The following is a 23,427-nucleotide window of genomic DNA, read 5'->3' as shown; positions in this document are numbered from 1 at the left end:
CCATTATACTCTATTCTTTATATTTTAGCATCTCATTATTCGCTCTTCTTTATTTTTTTGGCCCATTTTTCTCTATTCTGTAAACCCCCATCCACACACTGATATCTTAACGTCGATTGATGAAATAATTTCAAGGAGGACCAGAGTCTTATAAATGCATTTGTATAATATTACATTAGTATACTTTATAGAATATCTCTCATAGCTTTAATTTTCAACTTTCCCTATCTGTCATATGTCAGTAATGAAACTAAGTCTATATATTGTAATGAGAGTATTAATCATGAATACTATAGGATAAAAACAGCTTAACAATAAAACCCCTTATCTGAATTCTACTGTCTGACTACACTATCATTTATCAATTTATAAGTATATTCATAGTACAATGTTCAATTGTTATTTATCTCTAAACTGAAGGTCATATTTTTTTTTCCAAACCAGAAAATTAAACATACAGAAATATTGTACCTCAAGGCAAAGTAGATTTAATTACAAGCAAAAATTTATAATTTACAACTAAAGTTCATTTACATTTATCATACATATGTACAAGTGTAGTTAAAGTCATTTTATGTTTCTAAAAGATTGGTTCAGAACGGCTAGTATGATTTAAAAGATTTAAAACGTCTCCTTTTCATCTGTCAGAATATGGAATCTTATTCACTTCTGTTCTCAAAATTCTGGATCTGTCTCAGTTACATTATGGTGTCTTCTTTGAATGGAATTGATCATTCATGTCTGAATTCTTTAAAATAATAGTTTGATATCACTGATCAGTGACCACTTACATGCGCTCTGTCTACCTAGGTCTCTCATTAGAAATGTTGACCAATATTATCATGATTATGGCTTAATTCCTTTTAAATTATTTTTTCTTCACTAATCTTTTTTGAACAGTTTTAGTGGAAATCCATCTGCTTCCTATGATAAGTTGGTCATAAACATGTACATGATGTAGGTACTAATAAACACGTAGGTACTAATAAACACGTAGGTACTAATAAACACGTAGGTACTAATAAACACGTAGGTACTAATCAACACGTAGGTACTAATCAACACGTAGGTACAACATGTAGGTACTACTAAACATGTAGTTACTAATAAACACTTCAACTGATAACCATAAAATTATAAAGAGTGTGACTAGAATGAGAGAACAAATTATAAAGACTGTGACTTAGAATGAGGGAACAAACCCAACCAAAAAAAACATACAAATAAGAAATGTAAAATACACCATTAGTTTTCCAGCAATTTAAGGGTAAAGCTTTATGGAAAGCTATACGATTTTGTTCTAGAACATAATATCTTTTCATTTCTCGTATTAGACAGCTCCAGATAAAGTTTTCAATAGAGGTGACAGATACCAAAGGGATAGTCAGACCTATTAGTCTCAACAAAACTGACAGTGCCATGGTAAAAAACAAACTAGAGGCTCTGAAGAGTTAGTTGCAGCATTGAAAATATAATTTTCCAAATAACAATCTTTCAGTGGTTTGAAATTTTATACATACAAAGCATTTGAAGGACAACTACGGTAACATGAGAGAATGATGGGACCATATTTTATATTACTTTGATAGTGTTCAAGATATGGTGTACATGATTCAATTAGACCTTATCAATTAGGAAATACCTAGTAATTTCTACTATCATTAGGACAAAAATCTGGGGAACTTGGTTTCATTGATAGAAGAAATTTTAAAGTCCAGGAACAAGTGAGGGCTACATTTGTTTAGAATACTGTGGAGCATTTTGCCCTCCACAAAAGAGTACTATAAAATGTTTTTTTGACTGATATAGCCTTGCTGTTCAGTTTGGTTTCTTGGGATTTTGGACTAACCAACTTCATACCATGTGATGTCCAACAACATTTCAACTTTAAACATTTGTCAATGAAAAGACAATGTTGAATGATGATTTACTCAACTGTATGTATATCATCTAATTTGAATATAATTTGAATATAATGGAGATTCTAATGTTCTGCCCAAAACTGTAATAATCTGAAAAGAAATAGATTTACAAAAACAAAATCTGTTATTCATGGTTCTTGTCAGACTAATGAAACATATGATCTTTATGTCAGAAGCATCCCATTGATTTTTTAGTATGAATAATCAACAGATCAAAATGAGACTTCTAGGCTGAAATTGCTTTGTCAAATTTAACCTAGCACTTATTTAATGTGCATGTCCATCAATAAACTAACAGTTACCATGGTTACACTTAAGAAACATCAGTCCAGTTGACATATGATCATTCACAGACAAGCTTATTTCTGTTAGAAACTCAGAACCCTATTACACCTACCTTATCACCTTCCTGTACGTCACATATTTTTTCTCCTGTAGCAGGATTGATAGTTGGGAAAACCTTTCCACTGACAGAATTTACAAACTCGTTGTTGATAAAAATCTGCAATATAAAAATTTTCAGTTTAAAAAGAATAAATTTTTAATGAAAGACCAGACAATAGGCTGTCAGAGCAACTGCAACCGGATTTTTTAAAATTTATTTGTGTCTTGGCATTTTTCAATATTACAAGGACCATAACCATGATAACTCCTTAACAGTAAAAGTGAAAATTGTGAATACTGAACTTGACCTCCATTTTGTCATCAGTAACAACATATCAAAATTTGAAAAGCTTTGGATGAACGGTTCATGAGTTAATGCACGGACATAACTGGAAAGACCATTATTCAATCTTTCAAGAACCATAACTCCTGAACAGTAAAAGTGAAAATTTTATATATTTCTTACATATTTACGAATTTTTCAAATGGTCTGTATAAAAAAAAAGACTTTCCTTTAAGCCTTTGTCAGTCTCTTGTTTGATACTATATACATGCTATTTTTATGTCAGATAATGTATTATGATAAGTTAATTTTTACTTCAAAAGATGGTAGCAGTATGTGCTCTGTATAAAAAATACTGTCCATAATTGTACCCAAAAATGTTAGGAGTGTAATACTTTTAGTGCGACATTTATGTTATTTCTTATAGAAACAATGTTGTTATTGTTAGTTTTTTTTCTTGAATTTGAGTGTGAACACACCTGTTGCAGATCACCAGTAACAAGCATGCCATTATCAAGGCCTTCATTACTTTAGTATGCTCAATACTTGTACATCAGGAGTGTAACACATTTAAACTAGCTAGTTCAATCACAATTTAAGTTCAAAAATTTCAAAAGTACACATGTAGACTTGTCTTCTGTGTTAAGCTGAGGTGTAGTAATGTCATTTTTTTAATAATTATTAGCTTGTTTTTCTTCCCAATAACTTACCTTTGCTAATAAGATTGAAAAAAGGCTTTTTTTGTGTTACACTCCTGACATAGAAGTATTGAGCATACAAAGGCAATGAAGGCAATAATAATGGCATGTTTGTTACTGATGATCTGCAACCAGTGGTGCTCACTGAAATTCAAGAAAAAAGAACAACTATAACCATGATAACCATGATAACAGTATTGTTTCTAAAAAAAATAACATTTAAACTCAATTGTTACACTCCTGACAAACTTGTGTAGTCTTCTGATTGTAACCATAGTATTCCAGTAGTAGAACTTCAGGGTCATCTGGATGCACTGATACCAAGCTATGATACTAAACAACAAATACAAAACATGCAAGATGTGCATAAACATGTTATTTCACCTACAAACACATTTTCTGGCAACATATTGACTTTTACTAACATTTTATTTTTTGCACACACTTATTTGACATACATTATGCTGCTCATAAAAATGTAAATAGATGGAAGAATTGAACAAAATATCATAGTCAAGATATAATAGTTGGATGTTTGGTATTGTATCTGCCCTTATGTATTTCATATCATCAATGAATACACATGCTTTTTTTTGTGAATGTCACACTCCTGACATTTTGAGGTACATTTTTGGACATTATTTTGTATACAGAGCACAATTATTACTGCTACTATCTTTGGTAATAAGAACCAACTTATCATAATACATTATCTGACATAAAACATCACATATACTAAATAAAATAAGTATCAAACAAGAGACTGACAAAGGTTTAAAGGAAAGGCATCATTTTTTTTTAAATAACCCAAATGTCTCGCCTGCTTTACTGACCATTGATTTTATGTTGATAGTCCTAAACATAAAGTTTTACTACGAGTATCACATAAAAAAATTAACATGATCCAAGAAAATGAGGTCAAGGTTAGATAAACTAAACTGGAAATACATGTACACCTTGCAATCATTCCATACAACAAATATAGTTGACCTATTGCTTATAGTTTCTAACTATTAAACAATTAACCAGGAAAACTTAACATTGACCAATGAAACATGAAAACAAGGTCAAGGTCAGATGAACCATGCCAGACAGACATGTACACCTTACAATCAATCTATGCATTAAATATAGTTGACATAAGCCTTATAGTATCTAAGAAACAAACTTAATTATGAAAACTTAACATTGACCAATGAACCATGAATATGAGGTCAAGGTCAGATGATACCTGTCAGACAGACCTATACACCTTAAAATCATTCCATACACCAAATATAGTTGACCTATTGCATATAGTTTGAGTAAAACAGACCAAAACTCAAAAACTTAACACTGAGCAATGAACCATGAAAATGAGGTCAAGGTCAAATAAAACCTGCCCCTATAATATAAAATTGTTATATTTAATTTTCATGTTTTCAAACTTAAAGATATACTGAGGGACCATTTATAACACGCTCTATTCATAAGAAAACAAATACGTGAGTAAAAGTTCATTTGATGAGAAAAGTTAGTCTCCTTTGATCTTGAATTAACTTGTTAAAAAAAATCCTCAAACAGAATAAATGATTACTTTATTAACTTAGATCTATAATGAATGTGAATCCATTAATGAAATAAATGATGATTTACATTTTTTTCACAAATAATTCGCCTAGGTGATTGTTATATAAGAATTTTATTATGTAAGAATAAAATGTTAAAAAGAATATATATAAAAAAATCATGCACGTTGTACTGTTGTATTTTTTCCATTGAAAACTTTACATTTTAGATAGTTTTATGATTGTTTCCACCTGTTGGCATTTATACATCGCCAGATTTAAATACAAGTTAAAGAAGTCCTGTAAGGTAAATTAAACGAATGCAAGACAGAAAGTCACAGGACAAGAAGTCACAGACAAAAAGTCATGGAAAAAAAAAGTCACAGGACAAAAATTCACAGGACAAAAAGTCACAATTCAGTTTTGAGATTATTTTTCTTTGAATAAGAAAACACTTATTTTTAAAAACATGAATTGTATTTTTATTGAATTATTATAAGCAACTTGTAAAAAAATTTATTCCAAAAAAAATAATAATGATCATATAATTGTTCAGAAAACAATTTGTCAAAGTGGCTTGGTTATACTTAAATGGCTTCATGGTATCAAGAAATATAGCCTTTGAATGTTTAAAATTTGATAAATCTTCATTTACCAAGGCTTACAAATCATTTCCTTAACTGTAAAATGAATATATGTAATAAAAGAAATTATTTCAAGAACTTTCTCTTATATATTCAAACAATTTTAAACAAATTATTGTTATTACTCAGCTGTTTTAAACATGCAATGCATGTCATCGTCATATAATTTCGATAAAGGCGGGTATGTCCACGGACAAACATGAAATTAAATCGTCATTTCACAAAAAAGAAACAACAGCTCCATGTTGCTTTTTTTCAACTTTCAGGAAACATGGTGAATAATGATCTTCAATCACGAAAACATGTGAAATAAAAATTGCAAACACGTCGTACAAAAATAAGTCCTTACCATCCGTGTCAAAAAATGAAGTAGACTCGTCCACTGGAAAGACAAGGATATTGGTTTCATTTGTCATGCATTCCCGTTTTTGATATCCAAATGGATGAACTTTTTTTTTCAATCTATGAAACAAGAAAATTCCAAATTGTTTGTGAATATCTCTTATTATTACATTGGTTGCAATGAATTACATTGATTTCACAGTGAAAAAAAACCGATAATTTCACATGTGAAATAAACGTGGTTATTTCACTCCCCTGACGTCATACAACAATAGGCGTTGTCATGACGTCGGATCAAAACAAATTGTGAATGCTTAGAAAAAGATATAGTTCCTTACATATTCTAGTTTAATTTCAGAAAAAAGACTATTTGCCAATGTAATAAAAAGAATAACTAATCAAAGAATTCAAATATCGAAAAATATTCAACTCATGACCGAACAACACTGATAATTAACTCATGCGCTACGTGCATTCGTGAATTAATGTGTTGTTCGGTCACTCGTTGAATATTTTTCTCTATTTGAATTCTTCGATTAGTTATTCTATAACTCTTTAACTTGTCGTCTTTCATGTTTGGTTGTCCATTTCATCTATGATTATTTGTGCAAACAACATTTCAAGTACAGTTATGATTGTCTATTTTTAGATACGTAACACTTTTTTTTATTTCTTTACAACACAAATCATTTCTGTTAATGTTAATGCATTTAATTTCATAAAAAAAGAATACTTTTATTTATATTTCAGGGATAATATATTTGTTAGGGTTCACAGGTGGGAATAAAACGGCATGAAATGTCAATCTTATTTTTACTCTGGAAATCGGAAAAATAGGGTCAGCGGATCCATAAACCAACAAATTAAAAAACCCTGGCCAACGAAAAATTGATTACATTATATTTAACAAATATGTGATGAAAAAAAAATAAATAAATTAAGAATTAATTCATATGTGGCTTGAATTTATATTGATTTTAACACTGCACAGTTGGTCCTTATAATGCTTAATATTTTACAAGATAGCGAAAGGGAAGGGTAAATTATGTCAGAATAAAGGAATATGAATTCAAGCTCCTATGAATTATTTCTATTCTAATAGAACAAAGTCACAAAGACAGCAACTCTTTTGGATTGAAGCAGTGAAGGCAAATACTTGCTCTACCCTTTATTGAAGACACTATTTATATTTACAAAGTCCAGGAATATTTTAATAAACTGCTTCGCTGAGCGCAGCTGGATACGCCCGCAGAGGTCCAACCCTGAACAGTTGGGGCAAAAATGGACACAATATTCAAACTTGATACAGGTCTGAATTTGGATTGTAATTAAATATTTGACATATTATAGGTTTCTGAATAAATGTAGTCAAAGAACTTGAAATTGGTTATATGAATTGAATTAATATTCAATTAAAGATTTCTTGCTGTTGTGCAATACACTATGCTGTTGTGCAATACACTATGCTGTTGCGCAATACTTAGTAAATCTGTTGTCATGGTTGTCAGACTATAAACAAATAAAATTTATAAAATTCAAGAGGGAGCTTACATCAATAGATATAAACAATTCACCAAAGTTTCATAAGAATTGCTGACAGCATTTTTGAGTTATTGTCTGAAAACTGGAAAATCCCCCCTTTTTTAATGAATAAAACACCATAACTCGGAAATGTAAAATGTAAAATTTATAAAATTCTAAAGGGAGCTTACATCAATAGATATCAACAATTCATCAAAGTTTCATGAGAACATGCTGAAAGCATTTTTGAGTTATTGTCTGAAAACTGGAAAATCCCCCTTTTTTTTATGAATAAAACCCCGTAACTTAGAAACTTAAAATCTAAAATTTATAAAAATCAAAAGGGAGCTCATGTCAATAGATATAAACAATAAACCAACATTTCTTGCAAGTTGGTGAGAGCATTCTTGAGTTATTGTCCGAAAACTGGAAAATCCCCCTTTTTTTAATGAATGAAACACCATAACTCAGAAACGTAAAATCTAAAATTTATAAAAAACGAAAGGGAGCTCACGTCACTAGATATAAACATTTCACCAAAGGTTTACGCAAATTGGTTAAAGCGTTTTTGAGTTAATGTCAGACATGTTGACGACGGACGGACAGACAGACGGACGGACAGACAGAGGTATACCATAATACGTCCCGTAAATGAGCGTTAAAAACAAATATCTTGGCCTAGTTGGTACATGTGGTAAGAGCAGAAAATTATTAACCTTGCATAAGGCAGGATGAAAATGAATATTCTTCAACACAAAAATGCAGGAAACAGTTGGATGTGGGAGTATGATTGGAACAGCCCTAACAAATTTTGACTTTGCCGATCTGAACAGTGGCGGATCCAGAAATTTTCATAAGCCCAGTCTGACTGCCTAAGAGGGGGCCCGCTCCACTGTCATGCTTCAGTGATTCCCTATATAATCAACCAAATTTTTCCCACAAAAGGGGGGGCCTGGGCCCCCCCTAAATGCGCCTCTGGATCAGCTGACATACATTCTTTACCATGGGTCTGTAATCAAAGCAAGAGTTTAAAGAACATCATTAATCAGTCTAGCCTGAAAAATTGTTTTGTTCTCATTGGCAACACCATATTGATATGTTTGGATATATTTTGTACTAAGTAACATGGTTGCATCACAAGTGTTTGTCATTATTTTGAATATTTATTTATATTTTATAAATCTTATATAATGTACATTGTTGTCTAACTTCTATAAAACTTCTTCATTTGGTTTTTTGTCAAATATTTCCAATTAGATGAAAAGTTTTCTTTAAGAATGAAAAAAATGTCAAGTACTGTACCTGAGTGTATTTGATTTCTGGATTCCTAATTGGTGGTGGAAAATTTGCCATTGTAAGATTAGTTAATGCTAAACGCCTGCAAATGTATGACAAGTCCCTTACAATCGACTATCTTTGTCACGTGATTTCGATAAGTTCTGGATCTTAACTTGATATAGTCGAACCAGTACAGAAATTCAGAGTAGCCCCCCTTGTGTTTCCCGCTATATTTCCATATGGATGAATTCATGTGAAACATGAAACTAGAAATCAATACCAATGCCTAGTCAGTACAAAAAGTAAGACATGCAGAAAAGTTTTGACTTTATCTTTGTTGGTTTTGGTTTTACTCTATTGCTGCTATTGAATATAATTATTGTGTACATATATGCCAACTTAAAATTAAATTTACTTAACTTAAAAATTAGAAAATTACTTGATATAATTTATAAATAACTTTCACTTTCGCTTTCAGTTTTTTGGAAATCATTAAAAAAATGAAACATGTGACAGGAACGTCTATTGGCAACCATTATGTTTAACTGGAAAACTTTTCTCTGTGGAATAAGAGAGGTAAATGTTTTAAACACTGAGTTTTTGAATATTACTAGAGGTTTTGTTTGGCAGGTTGGGGAAGATCCTAATAAATGGGTACTGTTCTCATTCATGGGTATTAAAACCAAAATCGGGTATCAATTTACAGTGATTAAAAATCAAATTTTGTATTTCATCTTAATCATTATGTCTGTGTTAGACATTCAAATTTAGAACTGAATACAAAAATATCCCACTTTTTCAAGGCTATTAACTTTTCCAGATGATATTTCAGTCATGGTGTCTTTGGCCAAAATGTTGTCTGCTTTACCTGAATGTTTGAGTCATGACAACAAATATCTTGAAATCAAAAGTTTATACTTTTATTACTGAAATATGATACCTGTTTTAAGGTATAATACCCATTTATGAGATCTTAAAAAATTCCCCAACCTGTTTAGGAGAGGACAGCCAAGGTAATTGACCTTTTTCAAATCCTTACAAGTTTAAACCCTGCTTTCATGAACTGGAATTATTCATGAATATTCTGGAATAATTCTAGAACATTCATGAATAATATTCATGAATATTCATGAATATTCAAGGTTACAATGCATGAATATTCATGAATATTCTTGAATGTTAAATGGCACCTTGAATATACATGAATATTGTGTGAACTGAATAACCAAGAATTAACATGAATATTTATCTACAGAATATTCTTGAATGTGAAAAAGGATGTCCATGAGTATTGATAGTGGAATACTGACTAAGGATAACCATTACTGTGAAATAAGATGTCCATGAATATTGAATGGTTGAATATTCTAGAATAACCATGAATGTGAAGTAATTTTCCATTAACATTTTAGAACAACCATGAATGTGAAATATCCTTGAATATTCTAGAATAACCATGAATGTGAAATATCCTTGAATATTTTAGAATAACCATGAATGTGAAATATCCTTGAATATTCTAGAATAACCATGAATGCGAAATAGATGTTCTTGAATATTGAATGTAGAAATAAATTTAGAATTCCATGAATACAAATATGAGGGGCAGAAGGTCTTTCTCGAGCTTTTATTTTTGCAGGAATTCAGAATTTGACCTTTAATATGCAGTTCTAAATATATTTTGCTATTTTTGCATTCTTGATATAAAATATTTAAAATATTAAATGACATTTTAATTAAGAAAATCACTTTAATGCCCCTGGTGACGGTGTCTGACCCTTGCGAAAATGGGTCAGGATATCACAAGACATCCCCAGCAGGATAATCTTGGGAAAAATCCGAGGGCAATCTTGAGATAATCCTTATCCTGAGATAGGGTTAAACATGGGATGGTATTGGAACAAGGATATTCCAGGGATATCCAGAGACCATCCAGACCATAAATATCATCATGATCATAGTAAAGAATCTTGTGATAATCCTGTGCTTAGGATTCATCAGGTCCTGGTCTCAGGAAATTATCCTGATGTCTGGATTTACAGATTTGCTTGCATTAAGTTGGCCCTGGGATAATCCTTGGATAATCCTGAGAATGTCCTTAGTTCAGGACCAATAAAATGACTTAATGTCTTGCATGTATTCTATAAGGAATTAAAAAAATTGAGTAAAATCTATTTTTAATGCACAAATTTGTTCTTTTGCAAATATTTTCTTTTATTAGTTTAAATCCATATTCCTCATTATAAGGTAGATGAATATTGCCCTTGTTGTATCAAATCTGTCATGTATATATAAACATTGCGGCATGAATTACTTTGTATTGGCTATGTTTAATATCTTATTTCAATGGCTGTCAAGTTCCCATTTAAAAAAATGTACTTGTATTTAATTTCAGATCCTTAAACTTCAATCAAAATTATAGATACTAGTACTACTTACTAGCAAACTTGTTTGCCATTTTTAATGGCTGCTTATATTGTTAAATTACCCATTTAAATGGTACTCACCCCACCCCTCCTCCCCATGTTCACTAACACCTTCAAGCATTTCATTGTCTTAATTGTATTTAGATACACGGTTTTCACCATGGCTTAATGATGCTCGCTGTTCAGTTTCAAATATTATAATATTAAAAATGTGTGTCAGATATAAAGGATACATGTGAAGTTCTCCTCCTTTCTGTAATTAAATTTGCTGTCTCTGTACTTCCAACTAGTTTTGCTGAGTAAAGATAACTGGAATCTGCATGCAATCCGTTTACTTTCAAAATTGGCAGCTCCATTTAATCATTTAATCCCCTAAAAGTATCAAAAAAATCCACAAAGAATCAATTGTTCTAGACATTTTGAAGCAATAAATTCAATAGAAATATTATTGCATGTTTATACAGTATACATTGGAAGCCATTTGGAATCAAATTAATTACCCTCCCCCTTTTTTTATCCCCTGAAGATAAAAAACTAGCGACTTTTTATTTTCACCAAATAACCATTCACACAATTCAATTAAATTTTTACATATCTACCAGTTATGCCTGTTATGTGACAACAAGATTATTCAATGTTGTTAAAAATAAATATATTTTCAGTTTATACTTTCAGATTTTCTGATGTTCATTTGCTAAAAAAAACCCTTAAAAAATCATAGTTCCTCAATAAATTATATTTTATAATCTCATTATATACACATGTTAAATTAAATTTTTAATGCACTTATCTGAAAACATCTTCACATGGAATCTTCTATTTTGCAACAGCGTAATCACATTTTTATGACGTTTTTATTGAGTACGCTTAGACGTCGAGGTGACAATCTCGCCCCATATTATATCGGCCAGAAGTTGATCCGTCCCCGTAACGGTTTATAAAAATAAATCAAGGGTGTCGTATAAAAGTATTTATTACTGGCCAGATTTTAAAAATAAGAAAAAAACAACTTTAATTTAATCGGCACAGGGTCTTGTGAGCTTATGCCATCACTTGGCGTCCGTCGGCGTCCGTCGTCTGTCGTCGTAAACTATTTCAAAAATCTTCTCCTCTGAAACTACTGGGCCAAATACCTTCAAACTTTAACTAAATGTTCCTTAGGGTATCTAGTTAATAAATTGTATCCAAAGTTTTGATCCATTGACAAACATGGCCACCATGCCTAAAAATAGAACATAGGGGTCAAACGCAGTTTTTGGCTTATATCTTAAAAACTAAAGCTTTTAGAGCAAATCTGACATGGGGTAAAATTGTTCAATTGGTCAAGATCTATCTGAGCCCTGAAATTTTCAGACGAATCGAACAACCCATTGTTGGGTTGCTGCCACTAAATTGGTAGTTTTAAGGAAATTTTGCAGTTTTTTGTTATCTTGAATATTATTATAGATAGTAAATGAGAGTCAACATCTTCCTAGGTTTATATCTTTAATTATAAGGATGACTGATACCTGAAATGTATATATACACAGTACATTAGTAAATGATTAGTTATCTCAAGGATACCAAAAAAACTTTTAAACAAATAAGGTCAAGTCTATAAGAAAATAATTCTTAAGGAATGTTCTGTTAAGTCTTCTGGACGCGAACAAAATTAAACACATGATGTCCTTTCACAATTTCAAACAAAAAGTCTCTAGATTCACTTATTAATGTCTAAATATAATTCATTAATCAGTTCCTGATTCATCAATGTTATTTTCTGTTATGTATCGGCGGCCCGGTCTTCGTGGTGCCAATAGTTCCTTTTCCCAAGCTTTATTGTGTGGCTGAAGACGGGAAAGAGCACATGGTATCCTAGTTATAGCAGGTACATCTGGTTCAGGGGTGTGGTGGTATGACTGGTCCAAATCTATTTGTGGAGGCTGTTGAATTGTCTGAGTTGCCGGTTTTTGAGTGGGGACTGTAGTCGGTGTCTCATTCAATGCAGCTGGTTGACTTAAGATTCTTGATGGTGATAAAGACAACGGAATCTTGGGCACTTGTGGCTGTGTCGTCTTGGAATTAGGTGGAGAGTTCAAGATTACTTCCTGATGTTGAACTGTAGTAGGTACAATCGAAGTACCTTGTGTTTGGTTGGTTTGAAAAGGAGTGAACCTTCGAAGGTGCTGGCGGTTGCGGATAGTAACTCCGCCTGTGCCAGCTACACGTATAACATACTGGTGGTATTGGCGTACTTCAACAACTGCTCCTGTGCGTTCCCACCTCCTGGGATGGTTGCCTACCAAGTTTTGTATGTACGCATGATCTCCAACCTGTAGTGTCGGCAGGTGATGAGTGTGTTCATTCCACCGTTCATGTTCCCTCGTATGACGTTTGGCAAGTGCCATCTCTCGATGAGACATTAACTCAGTCCATGTTTCGTGAGGAGAATATCTACCCATCAGGATGGGAATAGCATCACGATTGGGTCGTCCAAACAGAATCAATGCTGGTGATGCTTTTGTCTCTGGGTCAATAGAATTTCTGTACATCAGTAAAGCTCTCTGGAATTTATCAACATCCAGCGATCCAATAGCAGTGATGTTGTCCACCAGCATGCGTTTCATTGTTTTTACCGCCATCTCAGACCTGCAGTTAGCGTGTGGGTTTGCAACTGATGAAAGTCTATGACGAACCCCCCAGGCCTTTAAAACTCTCGAGTCTTCCCTGCTGTGAACTGTGGACCTCCATTGGACGTCAACTCTTCTGGGATGCCAAATGTCACGAACGTCTTTCGAAGTCTCTTGACAAGTCCCTCTGCACCTGATTCAGACTTGTATACCATTGGCCAGTTTGAATACCTGTCAACAATAACTACATAGTCATTACTGTTATATGTGAAGTAGTCACTGCAAATCATCTGGAACGGATAATCTGGAGGTGTTATGTCAGATGGTGGCTGCATAGGGTTTGACTTGGCCATCTGATGGCAATGAACACACTGGTCTCTCACCCGGGTAATATCTACTGTGATCTCAGGCCAATACACAGAGTCCATGGCCCTTGCACGCATAGCGCTGACTCCTTGGTGGGCTGCGTGTAGAGCATTGAGTACTGGTTTGCGAAGAGCTGGTGGTATAACAATTCGTTGGCCCATAAGAACTACACCATCCACGGTGCATAAACTGGATGCAAAGCAATGGTAAGGATGCAAGTCTATTGGTAGCTCCTTGCAGTCTTCTGGGAACCCTTCCCATCAGCTGTCTGATGAGATTTACAAATGTAGGGTCTGATGCTGTTGCCTCACGGACTATGCTCCAGGTAACAACTGTGATAACAGCATTCAAGGCACAAGTGGCAGCAGCGACTGTGGAGGTGTCTTTAGCTGTATCATTATCCTCTGTATGTAGACATAGACTGGTGAGTGTATCATGATAATGAGCAGTCATGTTAACGAGGGAATCAAGTTCAGGTGCTTCACCAGGTAAGTTCAGAACATCTGGTGGTCCAACAGGATACCTTGACGCTGCATCTGGCCCAAGGTTCTTTCTGCCTGGTACATGAAGAATGGTGAACCTTTACCCTAAAGTTTTCTCTTTGAGGTTGAGGAGTCGTCTGTTATTGATGTCTGTGAGTGATTGATCATTCAGAATCTGGAGTAGTGGCTTGTGGTCAGTTGCAACAAGAAGGTCTTTGCAACCAAGAACATAGTAGCGTGTTTGGTGAAGTGCATACACAACAGCCAATGCCTCACCTTCGATAGGAGCATACCTGCTTTCAGCTGGATGCGTGAATCTGCTGCTAACCAGACATAATTTCCAACCATCATTACAGCAGGTAGGGGTTTTACTTGAGCACTGACAGTACTTTTGCATCAAGAAGAACCCAATTCCGTCAACAGACCAGTCGGTAGCTAGGCATGTCATACGAGCAGGGTCAAAAAGACGAACACCTTCCTTCATCTCCTGAATAATGATCTCTTTGGATTTGTGAAATACTTCATCTAAATCATTTGTCTAGCAGAATGTTGTGGATGGTTTCAATAGAGCACGAAAAGGTTTCATCTGTCTTGCCATGGCAAATGCATATGCTCCTTGGTTTATGAGCCCAAACCAAGCTCTTGCACCAGTAATGTCAGTTGGTGTTGGGAAGTTGCTAATTGCATCTAGAAACTTGGTACTTGGTCGTAAGTTTGTTTGGGTGATTGTAAGTCCTGCAAAATTGACAGTGTCTTGAGCAAATTGGAACTTCTTTTGGTTTAATGTAATACCGTTACGAGCACACAGGTCGAGCCATTCACATGCTTGAAAAAATGCTGCTTCAATGGAGTTCGCCCACATACATGTGTCATCCACGCATTTAACCTTGTCGTTGAAATTTGATATTATAGCGTCAAATCGTTGATTGTAAGCGTCACCACTGGCCATGAATCCCTGTGGAGCAACCTTGTACCTGTAGCGCCCCCATGGTGTGATGAATGTCGTGAAATGGCGATCTTCTTCACGAATAGGCACTGAGTGGTACCCATTCTAAGCGTCTGTCACTGTTTTTTGTCGAGCCTTCGACTTTTGTCGAAAAAGCGAGACATAGCGATCCTACATTCCGTCGTCGTCGTCGGCGGCGTCCACAAATATTCACTCTGTGGTTAAAGTTTTTGAAATTTTAATAACTTTCTTAAACTATCCTGGATTTCTACCAAACTTTGACAGAAGCTTGTTTATGATCATAAGATAATATTCAAAAGTAAATTTTGTAAAAAAAAATTCCATTTTTTCCGTATTTTACTTATAAATGGACTTAGTTTTTCTGCCAAGAAACATTACATTCACTCTGTGGTTAAAGTTTTTGAAATTTTAATAACTTTCTTAAACTATCCTGGATTTCTACCAAACTTGGAAAGAAGCTTGTTTATGATCATAAGATAGTATCCAGAAGTAAATTTTGTAAAAAAAAAAATCCATTTTTTCCGTATTTTACTTATAAATGGACTTAGTTTTTCTGCCAAGAAACATTACATTCACTCTGTGGTTGAAGTTTTTGAAATTTTAATAACTTTCTTAAACTATCCTGGATTTCTACCAAAACATGGAAAGAAGCTTGTTTATGATCATAAGATAGTATCCAGAAGTAAATTTTGTAAAAAAAAAAATCCATTTTTTCCGTATTTTACTTATAAATGGACTTAGTTTTTCTGCCAGTTAACATTACATTCACTCAGTGGTTAAAGTTTTTAAAATTTTAACAACTTTCTTAAACTATCCTGGATTTGTACCAAACTTGGACAGAAGCTTGTTTATGATTAAAAGCTAGTATCTAGAAGGAAATTTTGTTAAAATTTTGTTTGATTTTTTCCGTATTTTACTTATAAATGGACTTTGTTTTTCTTCCAGTTAACATTACATACAGTCTGCAGTTTAAGTTTTTAAAACATTTATTAGATTTATAAATTATCCTGGATTTTTACCAAACTTGGACAGAAGCTACTAACAATCAAAAGATAGTATAGAGAGGAATATTTTTATTTATTTTTTTCCTCATTTTTGTTGAGCCTGCGATTAACAGCAAAAGTAGGCGAGACACTGGGTTCCGCGGAACCCTTACGAATTTTTTCATGCCTTGAGGGACGCGGTCAGCCAGATGAAAGGGACTTGGGACATGATGTGTTTGCCGAACAGAATGTCGATTTTGTGGTTGTAGGTCTACTCTCCGCTTTGGAGTGCCATCAGCCTTGCTGGTTACCACCATCCTTGAGCACCAAGTTGTAGGTGTGTTTTGACTTACTCGTTCCAGTACACCAATGCGAACATCCCTCTCCAGATCAGCATAAACTTTATCCTGCCAATGGATAGGAACAAGTGCTGCTTTGTGGACGGCTACCGGTGTGGCATTAGGATCAACATGGAGTTGGAGAGGCTCACAATTCATAAGCGGTAAAGGTTGATGTTCACAGACTTTAAATGTTGTAGCACCATAGTAATCAAGAAGCCACTCTTTTAGTGACTCCACGTGTTCCTCTGTGGCCTTCAAACCTGGAGGTAAAGTTGTAGGAACAGGTGGTGGTGATGGTCGACGTCTAGGACAAGAGCAGGTTACTTCTTCAGAGTTTTCCATAGATGCAGCAATGTTTGGAGATGTAACTGTTGACACATTAGGAAAGTTAGTGTGAATAATCCCCAGAGATATGAGTGCTTCTCTGCAAATGAAAGTTCTTTCCATGGTATCAGAGACATAACACAATAAACGTGTTGGCATGGCATTGCTAGTACTGTCTTTTGTTGTAACGCTTACTGTGACTGCTCCAATTACACCAAGGTCTTCCTTTATAGCTCCACGCATTACAAGCTTGACTGGAAGAAGATCCTTTTCTGTTATTCCAAGGTTGTTTGCAGATTGCAAAGGTATGATTGAACTTTGGCACCCTGTATCAGCCACCATGGACATAGTGATTGTCTTAAGTTTAGAGGTGTCTTGCATGGGATGCCCAAACGATGCATGGTCCTCTGGCAGGGGTGTCATGTTCACCAGAAGCATTGGGTGGGGTTTTGAAGGTCGAGCCACCCAATGTCCATCAAATATGTGATGTTCAAGACGTGATGCTTGGTTTGTCTGTTCAGATGTGGTGCACAGCTGCTCATAGATATAACCAACTTGTTCCCGGTCTGTATCTTTGGTTGATCTTCCTTGATTGGGGTGGTTCCTGTGGCCCTTACCTTGAGCCCAGATTCTAGAAGATGCATCACGGTGGCCCCATACTCCACAGGTAGTGCACTTGCTGCATGATTTGGTGTAATGACCTTTAACTGTGCATTTAGCACATGTGAATGTCCAAGCCTCACAGTACCTAGACCTGGCTTTGCGATCATTCCTCTATCCATGAGCAGGACCACCACATGCCCAACATTTGGCTCCAGCTGCTTGGGGTCTTTTCTGATTATTACATGTAGCACTCATGGCACTAGCTGAATCTCCTACTGCACTCCTTGTGACTTTACCCTGCTCTTTCTGAGCAATAAATGATAGTCTCTTCTAGTGTTCTATCGGTCTTGGAGTCACCTAGCAGGTCAGACATAATTTCTGGGTCTGCAATACCTCTTACTAAATTGTCCTTGATTATCTCATCACTATAATCAAATATATGGTTGCAACCTATTTCTTTGCACGTGGCTTTATACTGGCAGAGTGATGCTTGGCCTCTGAGACTGGCCAAAAAAGTCCTCATATTTGACCCAGGTGATTGAGTCATTCTGTTCAATTTAATGCGTTGAACCAGTGTGCTTTCTTCTTTAACGGCCAGCCTTTTGATAGCATTTAAAAGATCTGTCTCTATCATACTGGCAACATCACCTTGAAGGTCACGCATAATGTCTGTACGAAGATTGGTGTCACAGCAGTAGAAAATTAAAGGGCAGTGGGCAAGACATTGTCTGTGATCGCCATCCCTGTTTTATACATTTTCCACTGTCTGGTGAATGCCGACCATTGATCTGGATCACATCCTGCAGCTATAGTAGGTGGGTCCAATTTTAACTTGTGTGTTGCTGGTTGAGCCAGAGGTGGGTGGACGGTTCTGTCATGAATCTGTAGAGCAGTGGTTAGAGCAGCTGCAAATGCTTCATCCAGGTTCTGAGATTTCCAATCACAGCCGTCTATAGGGCACTGTAAAACTGGCATATTGATAATTTACTTTGTTTCAGCTGTTAGTTGAGTATCAGTCATAAATGAGAGTCAACATCTTCCTAGGTTTATATCTTTAATTATAAGGATGACTGATACCTGAAATGTATATATACACAGTACATTAGTAAATGATTAGTTAGATAGATATAAACTGTAAACAGCAATAATGTTCAGCAAAGTAAGATCTACAAAAAAAGTTATTAAGACCATAATTGTCAATTGACCCCTTAAGGAGTTATTGCCCTTTAAAGACAATTTTACACAATTTGTTCATCAAGTTTGCTAACATTTAAAAATCATCTCCTCTGAACTACTGGGCCAATTACCTTCAAACTTTAACTAAATGTTCCTTAGGGTATCTTGTTTATAATATATATCCGAAGTTTTGATCCATTGACAAACATGGCCACCATGGCTAAAAATAGAACATAAGGGTCAAATGCAGTTTTTGGCTTATATCTCAAAAACTAAAGCTTTTAGAGCAAATTTGACAGGGGTAAAATTGTTCAATTGGTCAAGATCTATCGGCCCTGAAATTATCAGACGAATCGAACAACCCATTGTTGGGTTTCTGCCACCAAATTGGTAGTTTTAACAAAATTTTGCAGTTTTTTGTTATTATCTTGAATATTATTATAGATAGAGATAAACTGTAAGCTGCAATAATGTTCAGCAAAGTAAGATCTACAAAAAAGTTAATCTGACCAAAATTGTCAATTGACCCCTTAAGGAGTTATTGCCCTTTAAAGACAATTTTACACAATTTGTTCATCAAGTTTGCTAACATTTAAAAATCTTCTCCTCTGAAATACTGGTGAGCGATTCAGGCTCTTGAGAGCCTCTTGTTTTATGGTATTTTGACAATCCAAAAGAAAAATGAATAAATGCCTTCTTACCGACTCTATTTTTTTTTAACTTGTATCTTTATTTAAAAACTTGTTTTAGGAAAATCATTGCTGAGGGGTTGAAGGAACTTTTTCATGACATCCGGTTTGAACCATTTAATTGCCTGGTGATGCGGTAACTGACCCATTATTTTCACGGAATTTGGGATTTGGCATTTATTTTCTCAGGAATTGAGGATGAGGCACCCCTCCACCGCCATTGCTAGTGCTGCATGTTGTACTAATCCTCTTATCAATTAAGTACAGTATTCAGGTATTGACAAATATAAGAGTACAAGGAAAAATTCTGTGGATTTTCTATAAAATTTCCATATGTTCATGATGTTTAGCATTGAAACAAAGGAGTACATTATTCTTATTATAATAATTGAATGTATCTTGGATTACATAACTGGACAGACATTACATGTGGATTTGAATTTTGGAAATGATGGTTTTTTTCAATGAAAAATGAACACTAAGTAAATTTAAATAAAAATTAGTTACTTTAGTAACTTTTTGTTGAAAAAATGTGCATTTTCAATGCCTCTTAATGTTCTTTGGTAGGGTTGTTGTCTCTTGACACATTCCCCTTTCCATTCTCTATCCTCTTAAGTCTTTCTGGAAATATTTTAGTTAATTACACTGAAGTAAAAAAAAATTTAATATATCTTCCTTTAAAGATCATTAAATTGAAAAATGTCTAAAAAAGGGGGATGTAGAAAAATAGTCAACCTTCTAAAATTTGCATAATAAAAACTTTATAGTAAGATTATGGAAATGAAAATAACCATATCGTTCCATTCATCTCAGTGTCATATTTTTTTTAATCTAAAATCAATAAACAATCCTAAGAGGAGTTCAATAAATTGCTTACCCACATTTATTGTCGAGCCTTCGACTTTAGTCGAAAAAGCGAGACATAGCGATCCTACATTCCGTCGGCGTCGTCGTTGTCGTCGGCGGCGTCCACAAATATTCACTTAGGTACTTATATGTTATATAAGTAATGTTTATACATAGTTTGATTTTCATTACACTCAGTGGTCATTATTTTAGGATTTTCCCAGGATGTGTGTTTTCTTTACTGTTGAGATGATACAGATTTATTATCATATCTCAATCAGTTAGATGTGAAGTTTATCACATGTTCTTAGCAGGAGGTTTAATTACATCAGTTCCAATACAAATATACATGTCTTGTTAATTAGTGACCACTTGTGGCATTTGGCTTCCTTTGACCTTTGTTCTTTATACATTAACCTGGGTGCAGTTTTAACTCCTCCCACATAGGAGTATCCCATTAAGAAGTTGTGTATTAAAAAACCTGTGTATGCTGCCTTGAGTATCCATTTATTTAAATGCAGATTAAGCAGTTATTAGACTAATCTTGGCTCTAATAGTGTTTTAGCTAAAAACTTGAACTTTCAGTGTTTGGATTACTTTACTAAAGCTATATTACAGTTTTTAAACAATTTAATATAATTCAGACTAATTTAACTAGAGAATTTAAACATTATTGGAATAACTGACAACAAAATGTCTGGCAGAGGAAAAGGTGTGTGAAGGAAGACTAGGAGTTCTCCGTATGAGACCCAATGGGTTTCTAATAACCCATCTAACTGGACTATAAGCAAACTGAAAGAAGAACTTAACAAAAAGGGAATAAGAACACCTACTGGAATGTCAAAACAAGTGTTAAAACAACTTTACATAGAGAATAGTATTGAAGGAGTAACACCTATAGAGACACAACAGACAGAGAACGTTAGTGATGAGATTAACACAGATTCCTCACCAGAGAACACTGTTCCGATTAACTTGGTAGAATCAGTGCATCAACACAGAAGTAGTGTATCGAATGGCGAAAATGAGAATGGTGGAACAGACAGGAACAAGACTGCAGAATCACAAAACATAGCTCAGTGTTTTGCAGGGCTTCAAGAGACCTTCAAACAGTTAATTTACAGAGACAATACTCATGACACGAGTAGAGATCGCGAATTCAACCTTCAACAGTGGTATAACCATGTAGGGATTGGAAATAGGAGTGAAACCTACACTTCTAACAGGGGAAATAACAGCAGTTTACAAGGAAATACAGAGAATGCATCTTTCATCTCAGGAACACAAATTGGAAATTTTTCATGTGGAGTGCGTTCTGATGAATACTCTAATGTGGACATAATATCTCCATCTATTCAGAAGCAAATCATTGACGGTAAGGATGTTAATTTGGCATCTCTTCTTATCCCAAATTATGAAAGTCCCCAAGTTCACTCTGTTGCAGCTAATGGGTTAGAATTAAATATCTCTGGGAAGCCAGATCCCCGTCTAAATAGGAAACTCACAATTCAAGAATTCATTAAGGCATTTGGCAAGTTTAAAAGGGTTATGTCATCAGCTTATCCTGATCGTAGAGCAGAGCTGGATGCTTATGAAGATGAGATTATAGATATTAGTAATTTTTATGGTGATAGATTTTATGATTACCACAAATTGTTTTCTGCAAAATCAGCAGCTCTTTTAAGGGAGAGAAGGATTAAGGTTGACTGGAGCAAAAGAGATAGGGATCTTCTTTCATTAATAGTTGCTGGTGGGAATGTAAATGAATGGTGTGAACATGTTTTACAGTAGACAATTTAACTCAAGTTATGATATGGAACTTTTCACTGATGCCTCATCAACGAAAGGATTTGGTGGATATTTCAAAGGAGAATGGTTTTATTCATCATGGCCATCAAACATTGCTTATCCTGACAAAACATTTTCAATGGCTTTTCTTGAATTATACCCTATTGTAGTATCCGCAATACTGTGGTGCTCACAGTGGACAACAAAACGCATTCTTTTCTGGTGTGACAATGAAGCTACAGTAGCTATAGTAAAAAAGGGCCGTTCAAAGTGTTTACAAATAATGAAATTAATGAGGAAACTTACATGGTGTGCTTGTAAATACAACTTTCATTTTAGTGCGAAACATGTTCCAGGATATCAGAATGACATAAGTGATGCTCTATCTCGTTTTCAGATAGACAGATTCCGCAAACTAGCTCCCAGTGCAGCACAACATCCAATAAAGTGCCCAAGCAGCTCAGATGTAATGTGGTCTTAAATAAAGCAGTGAATGAACTTTGGAACAGTGCTATTGCTAATACTACAAGAACTGTTTATGATACTGGGTTTAGAAAGTTTGAGACTTTTATGTTATTGGATGGTTTTCAATTTACTAGTTTACCTCCTATTTCTGAGGATATTTTAATTTATTTCATAGCCCACTGCTTTAAAATTCTGAGTTTACAATACTCTACCATTAAACTATATTTATGTGGAATTAGGTATAAGTATGTACAGGGTAATCATAATGATCCCTTGCAATCTGCTAATAATACACCTTTAATTAGGCTTGATTATGTTTTAAATTCTGTAAAAAGACTGCAAAAAACAAAAGATCACATAAGATTACCAATAACTTTCGAAATTTTGGAGAAAATTGTAAATTGCTTGAGAAAAGGTTTTTGTTCCAAGTTTACTGATTTGATGTTAAGAACTGCATGCATTGTCGCATTTTATGGATTTTTGAGATCTGGAGAGTTTACAGTGTCAAAGGCCTCACAATTTGAATCAGATATAAATTTATGTATTGAAGATGTTGTTTTTCACACAGACTTAGTAGTTTTGAAATTAAAACAATCAAAAACTGATCCTTTTAGAAAAGGCATAAATATACAGCTACATAAATTAGGTCAGCTTATCTGCCCTTACACAATTTTGTTAGAATATATACAAATAAGGAAGGAATTTTCTCCTATCAATCAAACTGATCCACTTTTCATAACCAT

At 34.3% G+C, this 23,427-nt stretch overlaps 2 protein-coding genes across 4 annotated transcripts in view; one reads left to right on the top strand and one right to left on the bottom strand.

The window, feature by feature from the left end:
- LOC127736242 (retinal dehydrogenase 2-like) overlaps window positions 1-9,470 on the bottom strand; it is a 56,759-nt gene extending 47,289 nt beyond the window's left edge. The window contains exons 1-2 of one of the 3 annotated variants that reach the window (XM_052246834.1): window positions 9,414-9,470; window positions 2,320-2,424 (exon numbers count right to left, since the gene is read on the bottom strand). In XM_052246834.1, coding sequence (XP_052102794.1) covers window positions 2,320-2,424; window positions 9,414-9,455 — 147 coding nt within the window. In that variant the 5' untranslated portion in view covers window positions 9,456-9,470. Of the gene's footprint in view, window positions 1-2,319; window positions 2,425-5,827; window positions 5,917-8,643; window positions 8,772-9,413 lie in introns of those variants that run through there. The other 2 variants (XM_052246833.1, XM_052246832.1) reach the window with 2 other exon arrangements.
- LOC127736240 (sacsin-like) overlaps window positions 8,845-23,427 on the top strand; it is a 54,104-nt gene continuing 39,521 nt past the window's right edge. The window contains exons 1-2 of the mRNA XM_052246826.1: window positions 8,845-8,921; window positions 9,098-9,195. The gene's annotated coding sequence lies outside the window, so the exon portion shown is untranslated. The remainder of the gene's footprint in view (window positions 8,922-9,097; window positions 9,196-23,427) is intronic.

This window comes from Mytilus californianus, unplaced genomic scaffold (assembly GCF_021869535.1).
Source record: "Mytilus californianus isolate M0D057914Y unplaced genomic scaffold, xbMytCali1.0.p SCAF_3, whole genome shotgun sequence".
Taxonomy (NCBI): domain Eukaryota; kingdom Metazoa; phylum Mollusca; class Bivalvia; order Mytilida; family Mytilidae; genus Mytilus; species Mytilus californianus.
The sequence above is the reverse complement of the archived record's forward strand: the minus strand, read 5'-3'. Positions and strand labels throughout refer to the sequence as shown.